The 25,790-nt window shown below is 33.6% G+C and overlaps 1 protein-coding gene across 1 annotated transcript in view; it reads left to right on the forward strand.

Annotated features, from left to right (window-relative positions):
• Window positions 1–25,790, forward strand: part of LOC132795011 (neuronal acetylcholine receptor subunit alpha-7) — a 212,414-nt gene that overhangs the window by 17,999 nt on the left and 168,625 nt on the right. The window contains 1 exon segment of the mRNA XM_060805400.1: window positions 16,890–18,635. Coding sequence (XP_060661383.1) covers window positions 18,512–18,635 — 124 coding nt within the window. The 5' untranslated portion in view covers window positions 16,890–18,511.

The raw sequence follows: 25,790 nt of genomic DNA on the forward strand, positions 1-25,790 counted from the left end.
TCCGAATTGTAAGCCCACGAGCGCTAGATGGCGCCAGCATGGATTAACTTGTGGCAACTCTGTCATCCACCTATTGCCCATATGCTGGCAACTCCAAACGATTAGTTGGGCAACCCGTTAATCGATCGCAGCCAACTACATGGCGAAGCCACTTGAATTCGTGCTTTCAATTTCATCAGTCATACGTTTATAATAATCAATAAAGTTAAGTTAAAATACAACGGCGAGTGATCGAGCGCTAGTTGGCGTCGATTAACATCATTTTTCACTATTATTTTCACGCATTTACATTTTAGTGATCTAGTTCACTTTCCATTGAAGTTTTAGTGATCAGCGCTAGACGTCGTCATCATCGATTCATTTCACTTTCTACTACGATTTTGAGTCATTCAAGTTTTAGTGATCGACAGACACGTTTAACTCATTTATAATCACATAGATTATATGAAATTTATGTAATTTGTTTAGTTCAGTGCCTTTATAGATGTAGTAAAATTGTATAAACTAGTTTTATTCACTTGCTTGTTGCATTGTTCGTTGAACTTAAAAAAGACTCTTACAGTGTGTGTGGCAGTGTGCCCAGACGAACACAAATAGGATTGGCAGATCTATATGCCACAGAAATGCATTCACATTTCGTTACAAATAGAAAAAATTTCCTCTTTGCTGTAATTGCAATAAGCCACATAAAATTGCATACAAATTTAAAATTTCAAATATCAAATCCGATGTTGAATAAAAGTAAAATAGTCTGGTATAAATTTTAAAATATACCAAATAAATATATATTAAAATACTAGAAATATACCAAAGGTTATATTTAGTATATTGATATAGTACTGCATTCAAAATATACCATAGAGCACAGAGATATTATTCTTAAAATATATGAAATTAATATACCGCAAAAATACTAAAATTATACCACATGCTATATTTGATATATTGGTATGGTACTACATTCAAAATATACCGCATAGTGCAAAATACTAAAAATGTTCCAATTGTAACATTCGGTATATTTATTTAGTAATGCATTAAAAATATACTATTTAGTGCAAAATACTAAAAATAAACCAAATGCTATATTTTGTATATTAATATAGTGGTACATTCAAAATATACCATAGGTATTATTCTTAAAATATATGAAATTAATATACCGCAAAAATACTAAAATTATACCACATGCTATATTTGATATATTGGTATGGTACTACATTCAAAATATACCGCATAGTGCAAAATACTAAAAAGGTTCCAAATGTAACATTCGGTATATTTATTTAGTAATGCATTAAAAATATACTATTTAGTGCAAAATATTAAAAATAAACCAAATGCTACATTTTGTATATTAATATAGTGGTTCATTCAAAATATACCATAGGTATTATTCTTAAAATATATGAAATTAATATACCGCAAAAATACTAAAATTATACCACATGCTATATTTGATATATTGGTATGGTACTACATTCAAAATATACCGCATAGTGCAAAATACTAAAAAGGTTCCAAATGTAACATTCGGTATATTTATTTAGTAATGCATTAAAAATATACTATTTAGTGCAAAATACTAAAAATAAACCAAATGCTATATTTTGTATATTAATATAGTAGTACATTGAAAATATACCATAGAGTCCGAATTTCTAAAAATATACCATAGTGTACAAAATATACTGGATTGCCGGCCAAGCAAATAACATACTAAAGTATTTTATTTTTTCTACCTCTTCCCTATGGGTATAAAAAAACGACTAGCTTTAAATTTGTTTTTATTTATCAATATTTTTTTCATTCTCTAGCTGTCTCCAAGTCACAAAATATTTGCTCTATAAATGTTCGTTATGCAATATATAAATTTGCTGTGTGTGTGTGTGTGTATTCTTAATTTGCGAGCAGTTCATTTACACACACACACACAGAGAGAGAAAAAGCCCAGTTAAGTTCGAGTTGTTAAGCTGATGAACTGGATGGAGGCATTAAAAAAATGTCCAAGCAGTTTCACTTGGCTTTAAAATTGCAGCTGCAAATTGCAATTGTGCAAAAATTGTGCTGCAAAGCTGGAGACAAAGTTTTTCTTCTTAAGCGTAGGGGTTTTTCTTTTTTCGAAAGAGATGTTTCTGTGTGCGTATGTGTGTGTGTGGGCAGCGTGTGTGTGTGTGTGTGTGTGTGTTGGTGTGACTGCGGTTCGAGTCACAATTGCAGGCGACAGGTGGAGGCAAATAAATAAATTCGTGTTGCTGCTGCACTCGTTAGTATTGCCGTAAGTTGCCCCAGGCATGACCACATGGAATATTACTCATACGCGCTATTAGCCAGAGAGACAGAGAGAGAGAGAGAGTGTGTGTGTGTGGTTGGTAGATGGAATTGGTTGTCGCAAAGGTTTTGGCTTAGAGATGCTGGCCATAAGGACGTGTTGTTCGAGTTGTTGCTGTTGTTGTTGCTGTTGTTGTTGTTGTTGGTGGTGTTACCCAAGTGCCAAACGAAGCGTGGCAACCTCAAAACGTAAATTTTAACGTCCTTGACATTTTATGCCGTTTGCCGTTTGGATTGCAAAGCCACGAACAACATGTGCGAGTATCGACACAAGTCACTCTCTCTCTCTCAATATATGTATATATATATATATATATATAGACATGCGTGTCGCATTTGCTAAATAAAACATACATACATACAAATATATATATATATGTGTGTATACACTGAAAGAAGAAAACGTGCTGAAATTAAACATCAAATCTTGAATCTTGCTTGTATGTCAAAACGGAACCGAGAAATTTTGTTCTTAAATTAAGATCCAAAATCTATAACTAATCTAGATAGTTGAATCTTGAAATTAAGAGTGGAAAATTCTTAATATTGAGCCAAGAAAGTAAAATCTTAAAACAAGATCAAACAATCTTAAAAAAAAAATAGATTCCGTGTTGTTTTATACATTTTTTTTCGACATATGTTGTTTACTTCAGTTTTAATATTATTATTATTTTAATATTACAATTATAACCCTTATTTTATATATGAACCGACTAGAGTTTAAACCCAAGATCTCAAGACAAACAACAGCACAATGATTTGCACTATCTCTACTAATGGTAACAACACCAGCAATTAGGTACTCATTTTCAGGGAAGAGAATTCCAACATTAAAAAAAAAACAAGAACAAAATTCTTGAACTTTAGATCTTTTAGAACTTAAAGAAGATACTTTCATGTCAAAGCGATGATTGAAGAATAAAATATTATTCTAAGATTTTTTCAACCTAAAATACCTTCTTTGAGATTGTTTTTTTTTTGTAAGATCGAAAACATTACAAACGTAGATTAAAACATTCTTGAATCAAGCTTTTAATCGAAAAATGAGATGTTTTTAATCTTAAAATTTAAATTTAGCAAAAGTCACCCTAAAAATCATATTTCAAGATTCTATTTTTTTAAAATCGAAAAAGTCTTAAATCAATATTTTTTTCAATCTAGATTTGTTTCTCTCTGTGTATATATGCTATATGTGTAGTTGGTGTTTTCTGGTCGAGTTTAGAGCAGCTGCAATTAATTGTTTGGCAGCAAAACTAGTTAATAATTAAGCCAAAAACCCAACAAAATGTGAATGCCAAAATGAAAAGCACACAGACAGACAGACAGACAGGGTGAGAGAGAGAGAGAGAGAGAGAGCGAGAGAGGGGGACACACACACACACACACACAGATTCTCTCTCTCATTCTATTGCCCAATATTGGCCCAAAGATTACAGGCAATAGCCTTTTGCCTTTCGCCTTTGCCTCTCAGTTAACCTCGGGCCTCGTCATTCGCATGGAAAAAGGTCAATGCACAAGATTTTACCGTTGCGGCCATTGTTCGTGTTACCTTTTCGCTTTTTTTTTTGTGTTTTTTTGTTGATATGGGAGGGAGTCACAAAAAAAGAGCACAAAAATATAATAAAAAAAAGAAAGAGAGAAAATTGTGACACAAATTCGATTTGCAAAATCGCCCGAACCTAAAACCTGAATCAGAAACCTGCTGTTGCCGCCTCTTGTTGCTTTTGTTGTTATGTTATTGTTGCTGTTGTTGTTGTTGAATCTAAGCCCAATGACCCAGCCGAAGCTGAAGCCCATGACGCGATTGCGTTCCCTGATTACGTGAGACAAAAAGGTTGCGCCATTGACCCAAGCCAAGGCCCCAAGTGAACCCGCACACAACGAGAGTCAGAGTGGAGACACCTTCGGGGTTATCAGGGATATGTTCCTCCCTTCTCTCTCTCTCTCTCTCCCGCTCTCTCTGGTAGTTTTCTACATATGGCACATGCGATATCTCAGCTTCTTTGTCTCTGTCTCTGTCTCGGCGTGTGTGTGCTACATAATAAATGCAACGATTTACAGTTAATCTGCACATTTCATTCAACGAATGAATTTCCAATTTGAATTGCTACATTTCTAAGCCCCAGCCAACACACAAATTGCCTTACCACTCCCCTCTCCCCATCACTCTCTCTCTCTCTCTCTCTCTGGGTAAATCTCTGTTGATTCTACTTTTGGAATCCTAATAAGTTGTTGCGCTCGAAAGTCAACAAGTTTTTGCCTGCTACTTGAATTTCCATTCGCATTGTGTCACTTTATTCGTAGCACACTTTTAGGCGCTACATTTTTCAATGGCGACTTTGAGAAACGAAGAGAAATCGAAGCGACTGCAGCGAGCGATTCACATTAAGAAATGTGTTAGACAAACATGAGGGAAGAGATAATAAAGAATAACGCACAATAATGATAACTATATATAACTGAGTGTAGGAACAGCAAAAATGGAAACAATCAATTATAAACTCACTAACATATTTGTGAAAGAAATTAAGAAACTGCTATTTCAATGAGCGGCAAAAACATTGTGCACTTGTGTGAAGATATGAAAATAATAGTAAAATAGAACAAATCTAACGAGGTTTTTTTGCTTCTTCCATTTTACAAAAACAACGTACAAGCGATCAAAATTCAAACACTGATATTTTAAAGTTTACAGCTGTAAGGATACATCATTATAAATATTCAAAAAACTAATAGCATAAATATATAATATTACAAGTAAGAAAGTTACAGTCGAGTGTGCTCGACTGTGAGATACCCGCTACCCATTTTGAATAAAGGCAAAACCGTGCGGTATTATTTTTAAAATATACCAAAAATACTACAAAAATACTAAAAAATATACCGAGCAGTATATTTGGTATATCGATATGGTACCACATTCAAAATATACCATAGACGGCACAATATACCAGATTGTCAGCCAAAGCAACTAAGACCCCTAGTAAGTAGGCGTTTTTGCCCATACAAAAGTATTTCTTTAATAACTTCCACAATTTTTATCTGATCGCAACCAAATTTTTAGGAATCACAACTACTATAGTAATTATTGTATATACCAAAATTCGCAACTCTAGCTTTACGCTTGTAATTCGATTTTTTTGATTTGCCGGGGCGGAAGTGGGCGTGGCAAAAATTTGAAACAAACTTGATCTGCATGCAAAAATATAGCTCTATCTCTTATAGTCTCTGAGATATAGGTGTTCATACGGACAGACGGACAGACACACAGATGGACATGGCTATATCGTCTCGGCTGTTGACGCTGACCAAGAATATATATACTTTATAGGATCGGAGCTATTAATTGAAAGTTAGTCAAAGCAATGTTTGTGCAATGCGATGTTACAACTTTCTTTACATTCACTTTTGATGTTTTGCGAATTAAAAGACATCAAAACAGACAGATAAAGAAGAAGAAGAAGGAATGATAGAAAGAGACAGCAATAATTTTGGAATGCATAATGTTTGTGGTTAGCGGCGGCTTTTGTAGTGCAACTTTTGTAGTTGTTGTTGTTGTTGTCGAGTTGTTGCTGCTGTTCGCTTTGATAAGTCAGTTGCGGTCGCAGCTGTCGCTGGCAGCAGCGCCAAAGCGAGTGACAAAGAGTAAGAGGGAGAGGGAGAGAAAGAGGAGCGGAGAGTGGGGAGCGAGGAATGTTTGCTGCGCAAACACAGCCATCAATCATTTCGTCAAGCAGTGCATGACTGACATGCAGGGCAGACCACAGAACAATACATCAGAGCAAACAGATAAACATAAACACATGGCAAAAAAAAAAACCAAAAGAGAAGAGAGAAGAGATGGGAAGCCAAACCCGGAAGTAAACTGCCGATAACAAGGCTGATAAACGATAAACGATAGACGATAGCAGTCGTTGCTTCGATTAGAAAGCCATTTTTCGTCCAGTGTGCGGAAGTAATAAACCCAATTTGCTTTTCATTCTTTTGCATTTTATTTCAACACACACACACATATGTATATTGTAGTATATAATTTCCCAGCCAAAACAGCTGTGCTCGATGTTCCTTCTTCCGTGTGCTATTTTCCATGTGTGCTCTTTACAGCTATCTGTCTGCGATTTCTTTCTCTTTTTTTTTTTTTGATTTTTTTGTTTTTTGCTTGTTGTGTTGCCCTGTGCATTTTCATTTTGTAATATTTCTCTTTTTTTTCTTGCCTTTATTTTTTTTCAATTTCGATTACCGCCTGCCCTTCTTCTTTCATTTTGATACCGGCTACTCTAAGGATAGAAGGGTATTATAAGTTTGTGCTTTGGGCAAATGTACGTAAGAGGCAAAGCGAAATAAATAATTCAAAATATTCTTGATCAGCGTCCATCTATACTCTATGGTATATTTTGAATGTACTGCTTTAGCGATATACTAAATACAGTCTTTGGTATATATTTAGTTTTTTTTCGGTATATTAAATTGATATATTGACAAATGGAAAGCGACGATAGCCATGTCCATCCATATGTGCTATTCAGTATATTTTGAGAGAAATACCAAATATTGTCTTCGGTATATTTATGTATTTTTCCATATATCAAATTTGGTATATATGTACATATTGAAAATTCAGAGCGGGTATCTCACAGTGGAGCATATTGTCCGTCTGTACTCTATAGTATATTTCGAATGAACTACTACATACATATATATACCAAATACGTATAGTATATTTTAGTATTTTTTATATATTAGTTTAGTATATTGACAAATGGAGAGCGAGAATATCGAAGTCTAACATACCGTCCGAATATACTGTATTGATATATCAAATATGGGTTTCAGTATATTTTTAGTATTTCCCGTATATCAATTTAGTATATTTAAAATGAAAAGCATGTATACTTTTCGGGCTTTTTTTTTTAGTATTTTTCCCGTATATTAATTGGTATATTTACAAGTGGAGAATGTGTTTAGATTTGGGTATTTTGGGTATAGAAAATGAAGTGCAAGTATCTCACAGTCGAGCATACTCAACTCCAGCTTTCTTACTTGTGTTTTTTCCCCGTCTGCATTCTTGCCTCGGAAAAGGCTAACAAAAATGTTTCCTTAATCCAAAAGAGGTCTCATGTTTTGAATGCTCCTCCATTTCCATCTCCGTCTCCGTCTCTGCCTCAGCCTCAACCTCAGCCTCTCCCTTTCGCCCAGTGCTTGTGTCTCTTTTGCTCTGGCGCTGGCGAATGTTGTAAAAAGTTTTATTTGTCGCTGATTTGAGTATCGAGGCCAACGCCTATGTAAGGTTGGATACTCTCACTCGTATGTGCCACGTTCCTGGTTCTTTTCCGTTGTTTGGCGTCCCTTGTCCCTTGTCCCCTGTCCCCTCTCTGTTGTCACCGCTTTGTTTATTTCATTCAAAGCACAAAACAAAAATGCAAAGTAATGCAATTTATCTGAAAACTATGCTATGCCACACCCACTTCTCTTCCTCCCTTTCTCTGTCTCATTCCATCTTTTGCTGCTGTTCAACAGGGCGAAGCAGCAACAACAGCAACATGATGCTGAAATTACATTGAAGAATGTACTAGAATGCTTCCAACAGACACATGCAACAACAACAACAACAACAACAACAACAACGACAACAAATACAAATGTTTAATGTTTTATGTCACAAGCATTTCAATTAAGTTTAGTCAGCAGAGCTGCTCACATAATGCCCATTATACCGAGGCCTCATTCGAGTCGAGCCAAAGTCGAGCTCTTTCCTCTCTAAAAAATACTACTCGATAAACCCAAGTACATACATATATATTTCTATATATATTCGTGTGTTCTATGTTTTTTTACCGACAAACTTTCCAGCAAAATGTTTGTGCAAACTAAAGCTGAAGCAACTTTTTCATGATCTTTGCTTAAAAATAACTCACAATCTTGTTGAAAACTAACAAATTGTTTTGGCTGCTTTTTTTAAACTGCCAATGCAGCCGAAAGAAAAAGACTGAAAAGTATTTGAAATTTCATGAAAGTCACAATTTTCGTCTGTCTGTCTTTTAGAGTATATTTTGCATCACTATACTATATCTATATCTATATCTATACTATACTATACTATGTATATCAATATACCAAATATAGTGTTCGGTATATTTTGGCATTTTTCTTATATTAATTTGGTTTATTAAAATTCATGAGTGGGTATCTCAAAGTCAATTCTGGACACTATGGTATATTTTGAATGTTACCGTATATCAATATTTTAGTATTTTCCCGGATATTTATTTGGTATGTTGAAAATGAAAAGCGGGTATCCCACCGTATAAAGTATCTAATAAAGGGTAATTTAAGCATGGAATATTATTTAAATTCATTATTAAGACTACAAAATTGTATAAGATCAAAAGAAAAGAAGAAAACTTTCTGGGAATATTGATGGATTACAGGGCTTTGAATCTTAAATCTTGTATTTTTTGTTTTATTTTTCGAATTTGGCATTTTTCAGATCAATGTTCTTAGCTTTAAGAATTTATTATAAAAGTGGTCTTATTTTAAAAACTCAATTTATAAAACGAATGTTTATCGTTTTAAGAAATTTGTCTTTTTTTTACTGTATAACAAATTTAAGAATTCTATTCTGTCATTTCTGTAGCCTGAGAGCTAAAATGGACTCAATTAATTTGTACTATTTAAATGTGTATGATTTTTGATGAAATATTTTCAGTTTGTTTAAAATGTGCGGCATTATAAATTTGTGCTTTGTTGGTCTTGAACTTGTATAAAGCAAAGCAGACAAATTAAAGAAGCAAATCTAAAGCATATTTTGCACAGCTTATAGAAATGGGACTTATGAGGGGGGGTTGTATTTGTTGAGGGGGAGTGGGCAAAGCGAGGGATAATAAACTCTCAGATATTCAAGCTCAGCCAGAGCTGCAGCCTCAGCTGTTAGTACACACACACACACACACACACACACACACACACACACACACACACACACACACAGACACATATAGCTGTACAGGACATTTAGCACATATAAATTTTGTTTGGTTTTTTGCCTACTCGACAATAGCAGCAGCCAAAGAAGAGAGAGAGAGAAGGGGGGAGGACGAGCGAGGTAAGCGACATGCCAGGAATAGAGCAGAGTTTGCTAGAAAAGGGAGTGGGAGGGGGAAACCAGCCTCTGCTCTGCCTTTGTGTTTGCCTCAGTGTGAAAATATTTCAGTGTCCTTTAATAAAAATGATAAGTCACAGCCAGGGAATAACACAGGAACAGAAACAGGAGCTGGAGCTGAAGCATGTGTGTGTGTGAGTATTCTCCCCTTTTTTTGGTTGTTCGCCTTTTTTGGGGGGGAGGAAGGAGGCGTGGCAGCGGAGCGCAGAGTCGTGTTTCTATTGTCATGCTAAAACGTGGCACAGGCAACGCACATGACTGATTTAATTAAACAACTCACACTCAGACACACACACACACACACAAAGAGTCACACACACTAACACACACACACATAGACAGCCACCCACCCACACACACACACATGCAGTCAGACATTCTTGAATTACAATTGTAAATTTTTGTCTAAAGTGCCCAAAAAGAATAAAAAAGAAAATAACGAAAAAACTATGCAAAGCAATTTCTAGCTTCCACATTTCTTTTTTTCTATTTTTTTTGCTACCCTTCACATGTAATTTGTTTAATTTCTCGACTTTTATATGTATAATTTCAGCAATCTATTTTCGTTTCTAAAAATTTAGAAATGCGCAAAATGCTCATAATAATGCCAAATGAAATTGCAGTTGGTAAAATTATTTGCAAACTGCATTTCAAGAGCGAGTTAAGCGTTGCCACATGCTGCATGCAGCCTGCGTAATCCGTAATGAACGTTCTCTGGCGGCATAATTGCCGTATTCCGCACTTTTTTATACCCGCTACCCATAGGGTAGAAGGGTATTATAACTTTGTGCCGGCAGGAAATGTATGTAACAGGTAGAAGGAGGCATCTCCGACCCTATAAAGTATATATATTCTTGATCAGCGTCAACAGCCGAGACGATCTAGCCATGTCCGTCTGTCCGTCTGTGTGTCTGTCCGTCTGTCCGTATGAACACCTAGATCTCAGAGACTATAAGAGATAGAGCTATAATTTTTCGACAGCATTTGTTATGTTTGCACGCAGATCAAGTTTGTTTCACATTTTTGCCACGCCCACTTCCGCCCCCGCAAATCAAAAAAATCGAATAACAAGTGTAATTTTAATGCTAGAGCTACGAATTTTGGTATATACAATAATTACTGTAGTAGTTATGATACCTGAAAATTTGGTTGTGATCAAGTAAAAATTGTGGAAGTTATTAAAGAAATACTTTTGTATGGGCAAAAACGCCTACTTACTAGGGGTCCGACATCCTGGTATAGTGTGCCGTCTATGGTATATTTTGAATGGTGTACTATATCGATATACCAAACATACCATTTGGTATATTTTTAGTATTTTTTTTAGTATTTTTTAGTATTTTCGGTATATTTTGAAAATGATACCGCAATATTTTGCCTTTATTAAAAATGGGTAGCGGGTATCTCACAGTCGAGCACACTCGAGTGTAACTTTCTTACTTGTTTTTTGTTGCGCCAGGGATTAAAGCCAAAAGCTCGAAGCTTTCGATAACCCGCCTCCAAGTCAGCTCTCTCTCTACTTTTTCTCTCTGCCAGTTCAGCGTCTTTTACGCATCATTGCCGCGGGACTCCGCATGTTGCCACCCAATTGAAAACGATGCCAAAGCCTGCTTCTGCCTCTGCCCCTCGCCTCTTCGTTTACGTGCTGTGCTAATGCTCGTTCATCTTCTTTTAATTGAACGCACGCTGTTTCGGGTCATTCCTTTTTCTTTTGCTCATCTCCTTCTTTGCCTTCGCATTTTCTCACCTACAGTTGTTGCCACCAAACAAATTTGTCACACACACAAAATCATTTTGTTGCTATCCGAAAAAGGAAAAAACTAATCACATTATTCCAAACGAATCAATCAAAATTTCACATGATGAATGAAACAAAACTTTTCTACTCTAATACTCGATTAATATTTATTATGTTATTGCGATCTTTTACAAAGAAATAGCTTCAACACTTTGATTTCGTTTTTATTGCTATTTTATTGCACGTGAAAGAAACTAAAATAAAAGCATAAAAATGCTTAAAGCCAAGCAAAAATTTGTGCACTTAATGCTCAACACTTTGAATTCAATTTATTGACTTTACCCATTTTTTTTATTTCCTTTATGCTCTAAACATACGCTATTTGAATCTAGTGTTACGCTTGTTGCGTATACGCCCTGTCAGCCGCTGTTTATTGGCAATTTATAGCACGCTTTCCAGTTAATCAAAGTACACATAAATTCTGCGTGTATGTGTGTGTGTGTGTGTGTGTGTGTGTGTGTTTGTGCGTTGCCATTTGGGAAAATAGAAAACTTATTCACTTGATGGTTTTTGGCTCGCTTAAATTTTGTGTTCTTTTGTGAAATGAAACATAATTTTGAGGCGCATTTAAGCGAGCGACTAAAGATGATAAATGGTCGACAACTGTCTGTGGCGGCAACAATGCGAACACAGAACAGTCGAGTGTGCTCGAGACTTCGAGATACCCGCTTTCCGTTTTGCGGTATTATTAAAATACACAATCTACTAAAATCTACCAAAATGTATATTTAGTATATCAATAGTGTATTGCATTTAAAGTGTACCATATAACACAGCAATGCGGTATCATTTTTACAATGCACCAAATTAATATACTTCACAAAATACTAAGTTATAACGAAATATTCGGTATATTAATAAACTAATACATTCAAAATATACCAAAACAATATGGTATTATTTTGACAATACTCCACAAAAAACACTAAAATATAATATAGGGTATAATTGGTATATTAATATACTATTACATTCAACATATACCAAAGATAAATAAACTGCAAAAAATACAAAATAGTACACCAAAGTCTACATTTGATGTGTCAGTATATAATTACATTCGAAATATACCAAAACAATGCATCAATTAATATACTTGAAAAATACTAAAATATGCCAAAGTCTAAATTTGGTATATAAATATACTATTGCTACCCATTTTAAATTAAAGCAAAACAATGCGGTATTATTTTGACAATATACCAAAGTGTATATTTAGTATATTAATAAACTATTAAAAATATACCATGTACATAACAATTTTTCCATATTCACACTCATTTATTAAGATGAATATATTAATATACTTACATACATATATACTTTTTTGCGTTCGGTAATGCCTCCTTTAATTTGTTATAATACCCTTCTAGCCCTCTGGGTAGCGGGTATAAAAACGCCAATAATGCCAGAGAGAAAAAACCCAAATGAGGAGGAACAACGACAACAACGAAAATATTGAGACAGCAATCAGTTGTGCGTGGGAGGCTGTGGCGCCTCAGAACATACGAATGAACGAACGAATGGCGTGTCATTCCACAAGAGAGAGAGAGAGAGTCGACTCGAGTCGAACCCAGTCAAATAAATTGAGCCACAGGACTCATCCAGTCGTCAGTTAGTCAGTCAGTCAGTCAGTCAGTCAGCCAGGAAGGGAGCGTTTACTGAAGGAAGACGCTTGTAAAACTAACGATAAGCGTCATGTAATTTGTGATACACAGCCTCAAGGTGTGAGGGTTGTCTTCCCTCTCTCTCTCTTTGTGTGTGTGTGTGTGTGTGTGCCACGGCATAAACAAACTCACATTATGTGGCAGTAAATTGATTTATTGTAGTTTATTGTATGGTACCAAAAAAAAGGTGCCCCCCAAAAATAGGATCTGCTTTGACCTATTTGGTCAGTAAACTTGAAAAACGCTTCTCTTCTCAACTATCCTTAACTGATTACGTTGCGGTCGAATAAATGTATATATATGTATATACATTATATTATATGTATAAATACCGCACTTTGAAGGCAGACATATGTTGTTCGCACAACCAACCAAAAAACCAAAAGAAAAAGGGTTCCGTATTTTTGCTTAGCATATAAATAAATGCGACTGATGTGTGAATAAAATCAAATTTATGCATATCTGTTGGCCATAAACAACACGACTAGTTGGGCGCTTTTTAGCATATTTTCAGGCACTTTTCAACACTGCTTAGTTGTTGAATTTATAAGAAGAGCTTGGCTAAGTTATGTTGCTCAATTGCAATATAACATGAAATAAATAGTGTATACTTTTTTTTCGTTTATAAATACATTTGAATATAAAAACTCACCTGTCCTTTCACTTTATATATTTTTCGTAGTGTTGTAAAATACCGAATTAATTTGTTTCAAGTGTTGACTGAAAGAAATAAAATATAATTTCGATTTTTATGAATATTAAAATGCTAATTATTTTATTCTTCTGCGAATAGCTGTAAGTTTTTAGCATAGTTTCGGGCATTGTTCAACACTGTTAAACGTTGTTAATGGATATAAATATTATAGATTGGCTAAGTTATTCTGGTCAATGTTATAATAAAATCTTTCACTTTCTTTTTTAACTTCAACTACAACTCTCACATTTTAAAGGCGCTACTTTCATTTCAACACTTTTTGCAGTGTTGCAAAATACCGCAAACGAATAGCTTGGCTTATTTCTTTTGCTTAAAACTATAATATATTCTTTTCTTTCACTCTTTTGGTGATAAATAAATTTTAATTTCAATTCTCACATTTATAGAGCTCTACTTTTATTTTTACACATTTTGCAGTGTTGCAAAATATCGCAAAAGAATAGACTGACTTACTTCTTCTGCTCAAGATAATAATATAATCTTTTTTTTTACTTGTTTTTATGATATATAAATTTCAATTTCATTTCTCACATTTATAGAGCTCTACTTTTATTTTTACACTTTTTGCAGTGTTGCAAAATATGGCATTAAATCTATTCAAGTGTCCAAGAGCAATAAACTATAATTGACATCGTTAAGCTTATCTCAGTGCTGTCATGAAATATTTTATGATTGTGTTAAGAGCTTTCTACCGTTAAGTTTATTGACATCGCTTCTGCCTATCAAGAATTTTGTTTTTGCCACTGCTTGATAATCGATAATTGTCCAGATTGTAGATGTATAGTATTGATCGATTAGTTTTGATAGCCGTTGGCCCGCTCATTAAACGTTCATTTCGCAAATGCCATTGGCAAATGCCCAATGGAAATGGTGCCTTTTGCCCTTTGTGTGTGTGTGTTGTCTGATTTTCTGATTTGCCGATTTTGCAATGGGAAAGCGAACAGCGCACAGCATATGAGAGAAAATTGGTAGCTTGCCAAATAGCCACAGACCCTTTCATGTTAACGTCTATCTGAATGTTAGTTTTTGCCTACGATCCTACAATGTTTTCCTCTCTCTCTCGCTCTCTCTCTCTCTGTCTGTCTGTCTGTGTGCGTATATATTTATGCATTTTGTGGGTCATAGAACGATGCGCAGAGCTCTGCAACTGCAAACTGAACTCAACTGTGAACTGAATACGGCCTGGAGAAGTGGAGAAGTGGAGGACAACGCAACGTTCTGGCTTTTCGCATGCTCCACAGTGAGCTGGGCTCAGTCCGTTGGGACATATTTTATATTTAATGCAAGACATTTGTCATGCGGTTGCCGCATTTATTCAAAGTATTTGCTGCAATTTTAATGCCAAAATGAGAGAGCAATTTCAAATACCAATAAAAAGTGTTTTAAAACAAAAAAACAACAACAAACGTTTTAAGAGAGTAAATACTGACTAGCCAGATGCCCTGTAATTAAATACCATATTTCTATTTATAATTATTTTCTTTGTAGCATCTCAAATAAATTGGATTTTTACTAAGCGATTGCTCTGAAATTTTCAGTATCTTGAGAGCAATAAGTTTGCTTATAGTTTAGAAATTTGTGTGTTTATCAGAAGGCAGTGCTTAAATTAACAGAAGGAAAACAGAAAAGAAATAATATGAAAAACCAAAAACGAAAAGAAAACAGAATGAAAATACAGAAACAGAAAGAAAATGTTTGAATTATGTTTTTCTCTGAAATTGGTGGACAAATTGTTATCAAATGTTATTTTTTAATAGCCAGAAAATTGTTTATTCATAAAAAAATGGTTATGAATTTCGTTTAGTATTGTAAGAACAATAACTTTATAATAGATATTACTAAATTTAGGTATTCTAAAACCAAAAAGATTTTCGGAATACCCTGAGAAATAACTTGGCAAAAATTACGAAAAACAAAAAATTGAATATTTTCATTAAATTATTTTTTTTTGTAGCAACTCAAATAACTTTGCTTTTTACAAAGCGATTGTTTTGAAATTTTCAGTATCGTAAGAGAAATAAGTTTTGCTATATTGTAATTAATAAGGCATTAATAATCAAATCGATCGCTCTGAAATTTTTAGAATCACCAGCGAAATGCGTTTCTAATCTAATTACCAAATTGCAGAGGTCTTGCAACTAAAATATCATTGCTCTACAAATTTCCATATAAGATACATAATTTTGAGTAACATTGTCTAAGCACAAAAAAAAAAAAAAAAAAAAATAAAGCTAGTGTCGCCTGTCGACGCTATAATTGATATTGATGAGAGGAGAGCAAAGCCAAGCAAAGAGCAGGCCAAGTTCCATAAAGCTATTATTGTATCCTCTTGTTGGCATTTTTTTTTTCCTTTCGAGGGCCTCCGGGCATAATAAATACTGTGCTGCTAGTCCGGGAACAGGATGTGGGGCTCAAAAAAGGGCGCAGCACACACATTTTATGGGCCACTATTTAAAAATGAATGTATGCAAAGTTTGTATGTTAACTGAGCGTGTTGTTCGTTTTTGGTTGGAATCAGTAGTTGTGACAATATGTTGAGAGCTCTCTAATTTATGTTTGGCGAAATTCTTTTAGCGCATTTGCAATTGTATTTCGATTATTGGTGAAGTGCTTGAAGAGGTTTAGAGATTAGTTTATCTTTTATATGAGATGAAATCGTATAAAAAAGCTACAGTGTGCTCGACTGTGAAATACCTGCTACATACGCATTTCGAATAAATTGGCAGAACGCTGCAGTATTTTTCTTAAAATATACCAAATTAATATACCGCAAAAATACTGAAAATATGCCAAGGGTTGTATTTGGTATATTGATATAGTGTTACATTTTATATTATACTAAAACTAACGCTGCGGTATTTTCTTAAAATATACTGAATTATTATACTACCTCGAAGATACTAAAAATATACCAAAGCATATTTTTGATACTATATATTGATATAAGAATGCATTTAAAATATACTAAATATATACTAAATATACCAGATATGTACCACAACATACCAAAATATACCAAAAAGTTATAATACCCTTTTTGTACCCTAAAAGTAATAAATCTTTTCTAAGTATTTTTTAACCCCAACATTAACTTGAACTATTTAATTGTTTGCTCTAATTTTCGGAAATTATAAATTGATTTATTTCAATCATATTTTCAACACATTTTCTAACCAAATTTGTGTATTTATCAATTTCTCTATATCTTGTCTTTTGCAGCATAACCTGAAGTTTTGGAGCAGTGGCTAAATTGAATGAATATTGAATGCGAAACGAAGTGCACACACAACTCGAGTGGCTCCCATCAATAAATCAATGTGCTAGCAATAATTTTACATGCATATATATTTATATCAAAAATAAAGAGAGAGAGAGAGAGAGAGAAAGAGAAAGAAAGAGGGAAGTGCAATAAGAAAGAAATTTCTAAATCAAATTCTATTTTCAAATTGAATTTTAAATGCAGACAGAGAAGGAGTTCGAAAACAAAACCGACAATATTTGCCAACAAAATCGAAATACGAAATCGAAGTAGTGACAACAAAAAGTAATCAAAACTTGCCAAAGCAGACGACGACAAAGAACAAAAAAAAAACAAGGAAAAAAAAAACAGACAAACACATAAACAAATAAATAAAACGGAAGCGCAGCAGCTCTCGACGACAACAAAAAAAAAAAAGTGATAGAAAAAGGCAGCGAAAGACCAAAAACAAAAACAAAAACAAAACCAAAAACAAAAACAAGAACAAAACAAAGCAGAGCGTCTCATGCATAATATATGTGTGTGTTGTTGCATGCAACAACAACAACAACAACTCGCAACAACTCGCAGCAATTGAAGAGCAATCAATCATCGAGTGTCCCGATAACCGATACCCGATAACCGATCAAAAAGCAAACGAAAACCGTTGACAGACAAACTTGTAAAAACGTGAAGGTCAACGACCGACCAGAGGAGATGCCACAAATGTGTTGCATGCAAACACCTTCTTGCCGCTAAGACGATTCCATAGATATTTTCTCCTTACACACACACACACACACTCGAACACACACACACACACGTTTCTCTCTCGATTTCCGCCCGCCAAAAAAAAAGAAATTCTCGAATTTTTATTCGTCTCTGCTTTATTTTTGTTGATAAATGGCAAAGCCAAAAAATTTTGCGGCTAGCCAAAAGTAAAAGTTTCCGCCAAGAGAGCGACAGAGAGAGAACAAAGAGAAGGTGGCACTGATAAGGACAACAACCCAATAATAAAAGCAGCGCAACAACCAGAACCGTCCCATCAAGCGCAGAAGTGGCATTAGCAAGCGTCAGCAGACTTTCATAAAAAAGCCAACACACAAGCAAAAAAAAAAACAACCAACCAAAAGGGAGGAATCGAGGAAAAAAAAAACCGAAAACAATTGCCGTAGAAAATTGTTTTCGTACGTTTCGCTGTTGTTGGTCATTCTCAACTGCTGCCAACAAGCGTATCTCCGGCTCGAGTGTTGTTTTTTTTTTCCTCCTTTGGCTGCTGATTATCGATTGCGCCCTTCGTCGACCGTCTGATCGATGCGCCATATGTCTTGCTAAAGTGCCAGAGAGAGACGGAAGGTTGGCCACCGCATGCCGCATGCCACAGGTTGAGGTTGAGGTTGAGGCTGCAAAAAGATTTTGAGAGCTGACAACAACAATTAAATGGCCATCGATCGAGCTGCTGACTGCATGGATTGAATTTGCCACCCAAAAGCGGAACAACAAACAGCACAGAAGTTGCCACACACAAACAAAGTGTTAGAGAGAGAGAGAGTGAGTGGAAAACCAAAAGACAAATAGAGAAAGAGAAGAAAGAAACAACAAAATGAGAATGAGTTCAACACAGAAGACGCACACATCGATAACGGGCAGCAGCTGCTGCTGTTGCGGCTTCAGCTGCTGGCGGCTGACCTTTGCCCTCGGATTCCTTATGCTAATCATGCTGCCAGGTGAGTGCACATTTACTTGCTTAACATTACATACAAAATATACATACATATGTGGTTAATCAATATACTTTTTTGGGTAATACTCAACAATTTGTATTTTGAGTAAAGATGAATATTATAGCTATTGATTAACACTTTAATTAGATTTGGAATTCATGTTTATCTGTCGAATATCTATACCTATTAAGTACTGACATATCTACAACTTCTCTCAGAAGACTATTCTATATTGTTATAAAAAGTAATTGTAACAAAATATTGGCAACTGTTGTCAAGCTTCGTAGTATTCAACCCTTTAATCATATTTAATACACATCAGTAAGAAAGCTACAGTCGAGTGTGCACGACTATGAGATACCCGCTACCCATTGTGAATAAAAGCAAAACAGTGAGATATTAATTTCAAAATACACTAAATTAATAAATAATAAAAAACTAAAAATATACCAAAAGTCATTTTGGTATAATGATATAGCACGAAATTCAAAGTATCAAAGGTATTAATTTCAAAATACACTAAATTAATAAATAATAAAGTACCAATAGCTATATTGGTATAATGATATAGTACCAAATTCAAAATCTGGTATTAATTTTCAAATATACCAAATTAATATACCGCAAAAATATTTAAAATATACTACATGCTATATTTGGTATATTGATATGGTACCACATTTAAAATGCCGATTATTCTTAAAATATACCACAAATATACTAAAAATATATCAAAGGTGTATCAATACATTAAATTAACAAATAATAAAATACTAAAAATATACCAAAAGTTTTATTGGTATAAGCGCCAAATATAAAAAAGGGAACTAATTTTCAAATATACCAAATTAATATACCGCAAAAATACTTAAAATATACTACATGAAATACTAAAAAACTAAAAATATACCAAAAGTTATCTTGGTATAATGTTAAAGCACCAAATTCAAAATATGGTATTAATTTTCAAATATACCAAAATAATATACCGCAAAAATATTTAAAATATACTGCATAACATGCTAAAAAACTAAAAATATACCAAAAGTTATCTTGGTATAATGTTATAGCACCAAATTCAAAATATGGTATTAATTTTCAAATATACCAAATTAATGTACCGCAAAAATACTTAAAATATACTACATGCTACATTTATACAGTACTACATTCAGCATGCAGTATTATTCTTAAAATATACTAAATTGTTGTACCGAAAATATACCAAAGCTATATTCATATAGTATTACATTCAAAATATACCATAAAGGTTTATATTGAGTCGTTCAGTTTATGGGAATTTGCTTAAATATTAAAGCACTTTCAATTCTAAAATGTGTTTCTCACAATCTGTTCTGATTACCATTATAATTCGTATATCTAAATTGTCAATTAAGTAGTTGAGCGGCAGCAAATACAACTTAATTAATTAGCTAATTAATGGGACGCATTTAAGAAGCCTTTTCATCAGAGTCAGAGCGAGAGATCGTATAGGTATTTTCTGCAAAGTGATTGCACAGCATCGTAATGACATTGCTTTGTGATTGCCAATTAAGTTGCGCACTTTTTAATTACCAATTAATTATAATTAAGCTTTTCAATTTTGCTCCCATAACGCTGTAATTTTATTTGAAAATAATTCGCCCCTTAACTTGCCAGTAATTGTGTAATGATAATTGAAAATTATCGCACTGCGTGTGTGTGTGTGAGCAGACGCAGCAGAAGAAGAAGAAGAAGTAGCGTGTCGGTAGACGAGTCGTATGCTTAATAAATGTTTATTACGCATACGCAGCGTGGCAACAAATTAAACGAGACTTCGAGAGCGAGTTAATGTCGAGTCGAGAATCATGAATCGTGGAATGTGAATCGCATGTGAAGCTCACTTTGATGCTGACGCTGACTCTGACGACTGGCAATTTGTTTATTTGATTGCATTTTGCTGGGGAATAAACGGGATGCAAGTTGCAAGTTCTGCTCTCAACTGTTTGCCCGAATGCGCGCACAAATCAAAGTCAACTGCGGTAAGTGGAACGACAAATAAAATGCAACACAGCAGCAACAGCAGCCGCGAGTTGTTTCCTTGCCCTCAACAATTGCCATTGACAATCGCTCAAAGTTGACTGGCAAGCAAACTTTTGGCTATATTTGTATGTATGATATATGCATCGCAAAACAAACGACAATTAGATTGATGTACGACAGCAACGTAGATTGCAATGCTAAAAAGAAAACTAAGTGGAATGTAGAAAGGTGGAAAAACTTGTGAAAGAATTGGTTATATTGCCTCAGATTGATGAAATTCTACAACTACAATGGCAACGACAGCGAAATATTAGTAGACGATAAATACAGTATCAATATAGTATAGCTTATCGACAGTCAAGTCTGTCTCGGCTTTTTGGGTAACAACAACAATGTGCACAATGTCAGCGAATGTTCTCTCAATGAGCTGCAAAAGTGAGTATTATACATTTTGATACCCGGGCTTTCCCTTAGGGTAGAAGGGTATTATAACTTTCTGCCAAATAACTGTGTGAACCAATAAAGTTCATCCATATATATTCTTGATCAGCGTCAACAGGCGAAACAATATAGCCTGGCCGTTGGGTTACGCTTTATGGTATATTATAATTGTGATAGTATATCGATATACCAAATATATCTTTCGGTATATTTTAGTATTTCCGGAATATTAATTTAGTATATTGTAAGAGTAATCCGAATAGAATTTTGGTATATTAATCGATATACCAAATATATCTTTCGGTATATTTTAGTATTTCCGGAATATTAATTTAGTATATTGTAAGAGTAATCCGAAACGAATTTTGGTAATTAATCGATATACCAAATGTATGTTTCGGTATATTTTAGTATTTTCCGGTATATTAGTATGGTATATTGTAAGAGCAATCCAAATCGTAAATACCAAATATAGTTTTCAGTATATTTCAGTAATTTTGGTATATTAATCAATATACCAGATATAGCTTTCGGTATATTTTAGTATTTCCCGGTATATTAATATGGTATATTGTAAGAGCAATCCAAATCGTAAATACCAAATATAGTTTTCAGTATATTTTAGTAGTTTCCAGTATATTAATTTGGTATATTGTAAGAGTAATCCAAATAGCATATCGTTATACCAGATATATCTTTCAGTATATTTAAGGATTTCTTGGTATATTCTAAGAATAATACCACACGGATTTCCTCTTATTTAAAATGACTTAAGAGTATCTCACAGTCGAGTGTGGTCAACTTTCTTTCCTACTAGCTTTCTTACTTGTTTTTTTTGCATGAGGCAAATAAGTGGAAGCAATTTAACAGATAAGTTGGTGAGTAAATACGATGAGTGAGGCATATTTGAAAGATATGGGAATATAAAACAATTTGCTGCTTCATATGCTAAGCAGACAAATTGATGCTAAATTTAATGCAAATTAAACAAATGTCGAAGGCAAAGGCTGAAGTTACAGTAAATATATATTAAGACTTGGTGACAAAAATCAATTAAGTCAAATAAAAAAAAAAATATGATAATATTTTAAATAAAATAAATAAAAACTTAATAAATAATGTAAAAATATAAAAAAATAACTTATTTTAATTTATTTAAATGATAACATAATAAACAAAATTTTCTTTTACTTGAATCAAAAAACATGAATCATTAAGTAAATGAAATAAAGCATACAAATTAAACACATACGTCAAATATTGGTAATAAAAAAAGCGACAATACATTAAATTATGTTTTGTTAAATTTAATTATGATGAATTTGATTCTTCAGCATTTTCAAAAAGAAAAGTCATCATAAATTCTGTGTTGAAGCCCTCAAAATATTAAGAAGAGTAATATAATGCAATAGAAATCTTTTTATATTTTGTCCTTGTTGGTCGCAAAATTTACTGAGCTATCAAAGTTAGAGCAACTATTTAGTCTTCTTCTCGAAGAAAACATTCTTGCAACATTTCGTATGCAGTTTGTATTTTAGTTGTGGATGTTGTTTAACCCTTGTGGCTCTCTTGTTGTTGTTCCTGGATATCCAATTGTTTTATTTTGCTGATGTCGGGTGGCATTTTGCATAAGCTTGACCCACACTTCATTAGTTGCGAGTCTCAGCCACAACAGCTGGCTCCCAACAACAAAAAAAAGGCAATGGAATGGAAGGAGGAGTGAAGGAGAGGGGAGAAGAGGAGAGGAAGGTCATTCATTCATACAGATTTAGCCGGATGTTCGTCACATTTTAGTTATGCATAAAACAACTTTTGTGTGGCACGTTTCAATTCATTTTTGGCTGTCGTTCTCTTCGCTCTTATTACTGTTGTTGTTGTATGTAGTTTGTCTATTTGTTGTTGTTGTTGTTCTTGTCCCTTCAACTTTTTTCTGTTCCTCTTTTTTGGGGCTGGACCTACTTGAAAGTAATCCCGGCTATTGCTGTGTTGCCTCAAGTATTTCTGCATATTTTCTGTGTGTTTCTTTCAGTTTTATGAATTTTGCACACACACACCCACACACAAACTACTTTTACGTGCAACGTTACGTATACGTATTCTTCTGTCTCTCTCTCTCTCTCTGGCTTTTTTTTATTGTATGAATTCCAGGCGGATTTTATATTTCATTTTTTGTTGTTTTGCTTTGTTATGTTTTGTGTTGCTTTTGTCAACCCTGTTTTTATCTTTGGACATGCACGAGAGCATTTTTTGCGAGCTTACACATTTAGTGGCATGCCCCCGAGTTCAGCCAGGCATCCACAGTTGTCCTCTGGCCCTTGCCACCTCCTACACTCACACTTCCACACTCACACTCCCACACTCGCATTCGCATTCACATTGGCATTCACATTTATATCCGCATCCCAGAGTCAGGAGCAGTTGAGACTTCTGTGCCAGGTGCCAAACGCTGACCGCCTTCAATATGCATGCTAATTTTACGCTACCCGAACTCCACTGTTGCTACCACACACACACACACATACTGGTTGCCTCAATTTGATTTTAGGCATAAATATTCATGAATCGCTCTCAATGTGATTGCGATATGTCCTGAGTCTGAGCTTTCGCTCCCGTTCCCATTCTCTGTCCTCTTTTGTCATTTTATGTACAACTGTTACTTCTCCACAGGTAACTGTAACTGTAACTGTCTGTGTGTATGTGTGTGTGTGTGTGTGTGTGTGTGGGTGTGTGTTTAACTGTTGCTGCTGCCTTCTCCAGTTGTTGCGTGTGCTGCATGTGGCGAATATATCTTTTTTTCTTTCTCTCTCTTTTTTGCTTACTCCCTTCGATAAAATCGCATTGCAACAAATTTGGAACAATAACCATTTTCCATTTTCCATTCTGCATTCTACATTTCCATACCAAAAAGTGCAGTGCTTGCAACATTCGACTTGCCACTCGCAGCTGATGCTGTTGCAGCTGCAGCTCCACTTATGTCCATGATGCATATAAATATATCATTCCATGCGTACTAACTTCATTTCACTCTTTGCTCTTTATTGCCTGCAAAGCCAATCTAATATTTTCCAATATATATTTCATTTTATACAATTCTTGTTTTGACTTCAGTTAAGATATCCAATACCCATTTTTAATAAAGGTGAAACATTGCAGTAGTATTCTTAAAATATATCAAATAATATACTGCAAAATACTAAAAATATACTGAATATCCTATTTGGTACATACCCTCTATCCATTTTGAATAAAGGTAATACATTGCAGTTATTCTTTAAATATACCAAATAATATACTGAAAATACTAAAAATATACTGAAGACTATATTTGGTATATTCTTACTTCGTATTTTGGATAAAAGTTAAACAGTGCGGTTTTATTCCTTAAATATATTACAATTATATACCACAAAAATACTCAAATATACCAAATAGTATATTTGTTATATTGATATAGTACTACATTCAAAATATACCAAAGATAAACAGTATTTTAATATACCAAATAAGTTCCAAATTAATATACCGCAAAAATACTAAAACATATCAAATGTTATAATTGGTATATTGATATATTACTACATTCGAAATATACCAAAGATAAACAGTATTTTAATATACCAAATAAGTTTCGAATTAATATACCGCAAAAATACTAAAATATATCAAATGTTATAATTGGTATATTGATATAGTACTACATTCGAAATATACCAAAGATAAATAGTATTTTAATATACCAAATAAGTTTCGAATTAATATACCGCAAAAATACCAAAATATATCAAATGTTATAATTGGTATATTGATCTAGAGTTCTACATTCAAAATATACAAAAGATAAACAGTATTTTAATATACCAAATAAGTTTCGAATTAATATACCGCAAAAATACTAAAATATATCAAATGTAATAATTGGTATATTGATATAGTACTACATTCAAAATATACAAAAGACAAACAGTATTGTAATATACCAAATAAGTTTCGAATTAATATACCGCAAAAATACTAAAATATATCAAATGTTATAATTGGTATATTGATCTAGAGTTCTACATTCAATATATACAAAAGATAAACAGTATTTTAATATACCAAATAAGTTTCGAATTAATATACCGCAAAAATACTAAAATATATCAAATGTAATAATTGGTATATTGATATAGAGTTCTACATTCGAAATATACCAAAGATAAATAGTATTTTAATATACCAAATAAGTTTCGAATTAATATACCGCAAAAATACTAAAATATATCAAATGTAATAATTGGTATATTGATATAGTACTACATTCAAAATATACAAAAGACAAACAGTATTGTAATATACCAAATAAGTTTCGAATTAATATACTGCAAAAATACTAAAACATATCAAATGTTTAAATTGGTATATTAATATAGAACTACATTTAAAATTTACTATAGGGTACATAAGTATTCTTCCTAAAAATACCAAATTATTATAAATGTCATAGTACTACATTATAAATATACCAAAAAATTCAATATTTGCCTTGACAGTCGTAAAATATTTCATGTTTACACAGATAAATCAACATGCGTTAAACTAATTAACGTCAAAAAAATAGTGGAGATATATTTCACTTAATATGGTTGAGAGAGATGTCTCGCATTCGAGAACTAAACTAAATAACGAAACAATGGCAGAGCAATAATTCAAATG

The sequence above is a fragment of the Drosophila nasuta genome, chromosome X (assembly GCF_023558535.2).
Source record: "Drosophila nasuta strain 15112-1781.00 chromosome X, ASM2355853v1, whole genome shotgun sequence".
Lineage (NCBI taxonomy): Eukaryota > Metazoa > Arthropoda > Insecta > Diptera > Drosophilidae > Drosophila > Drosophila nasuta.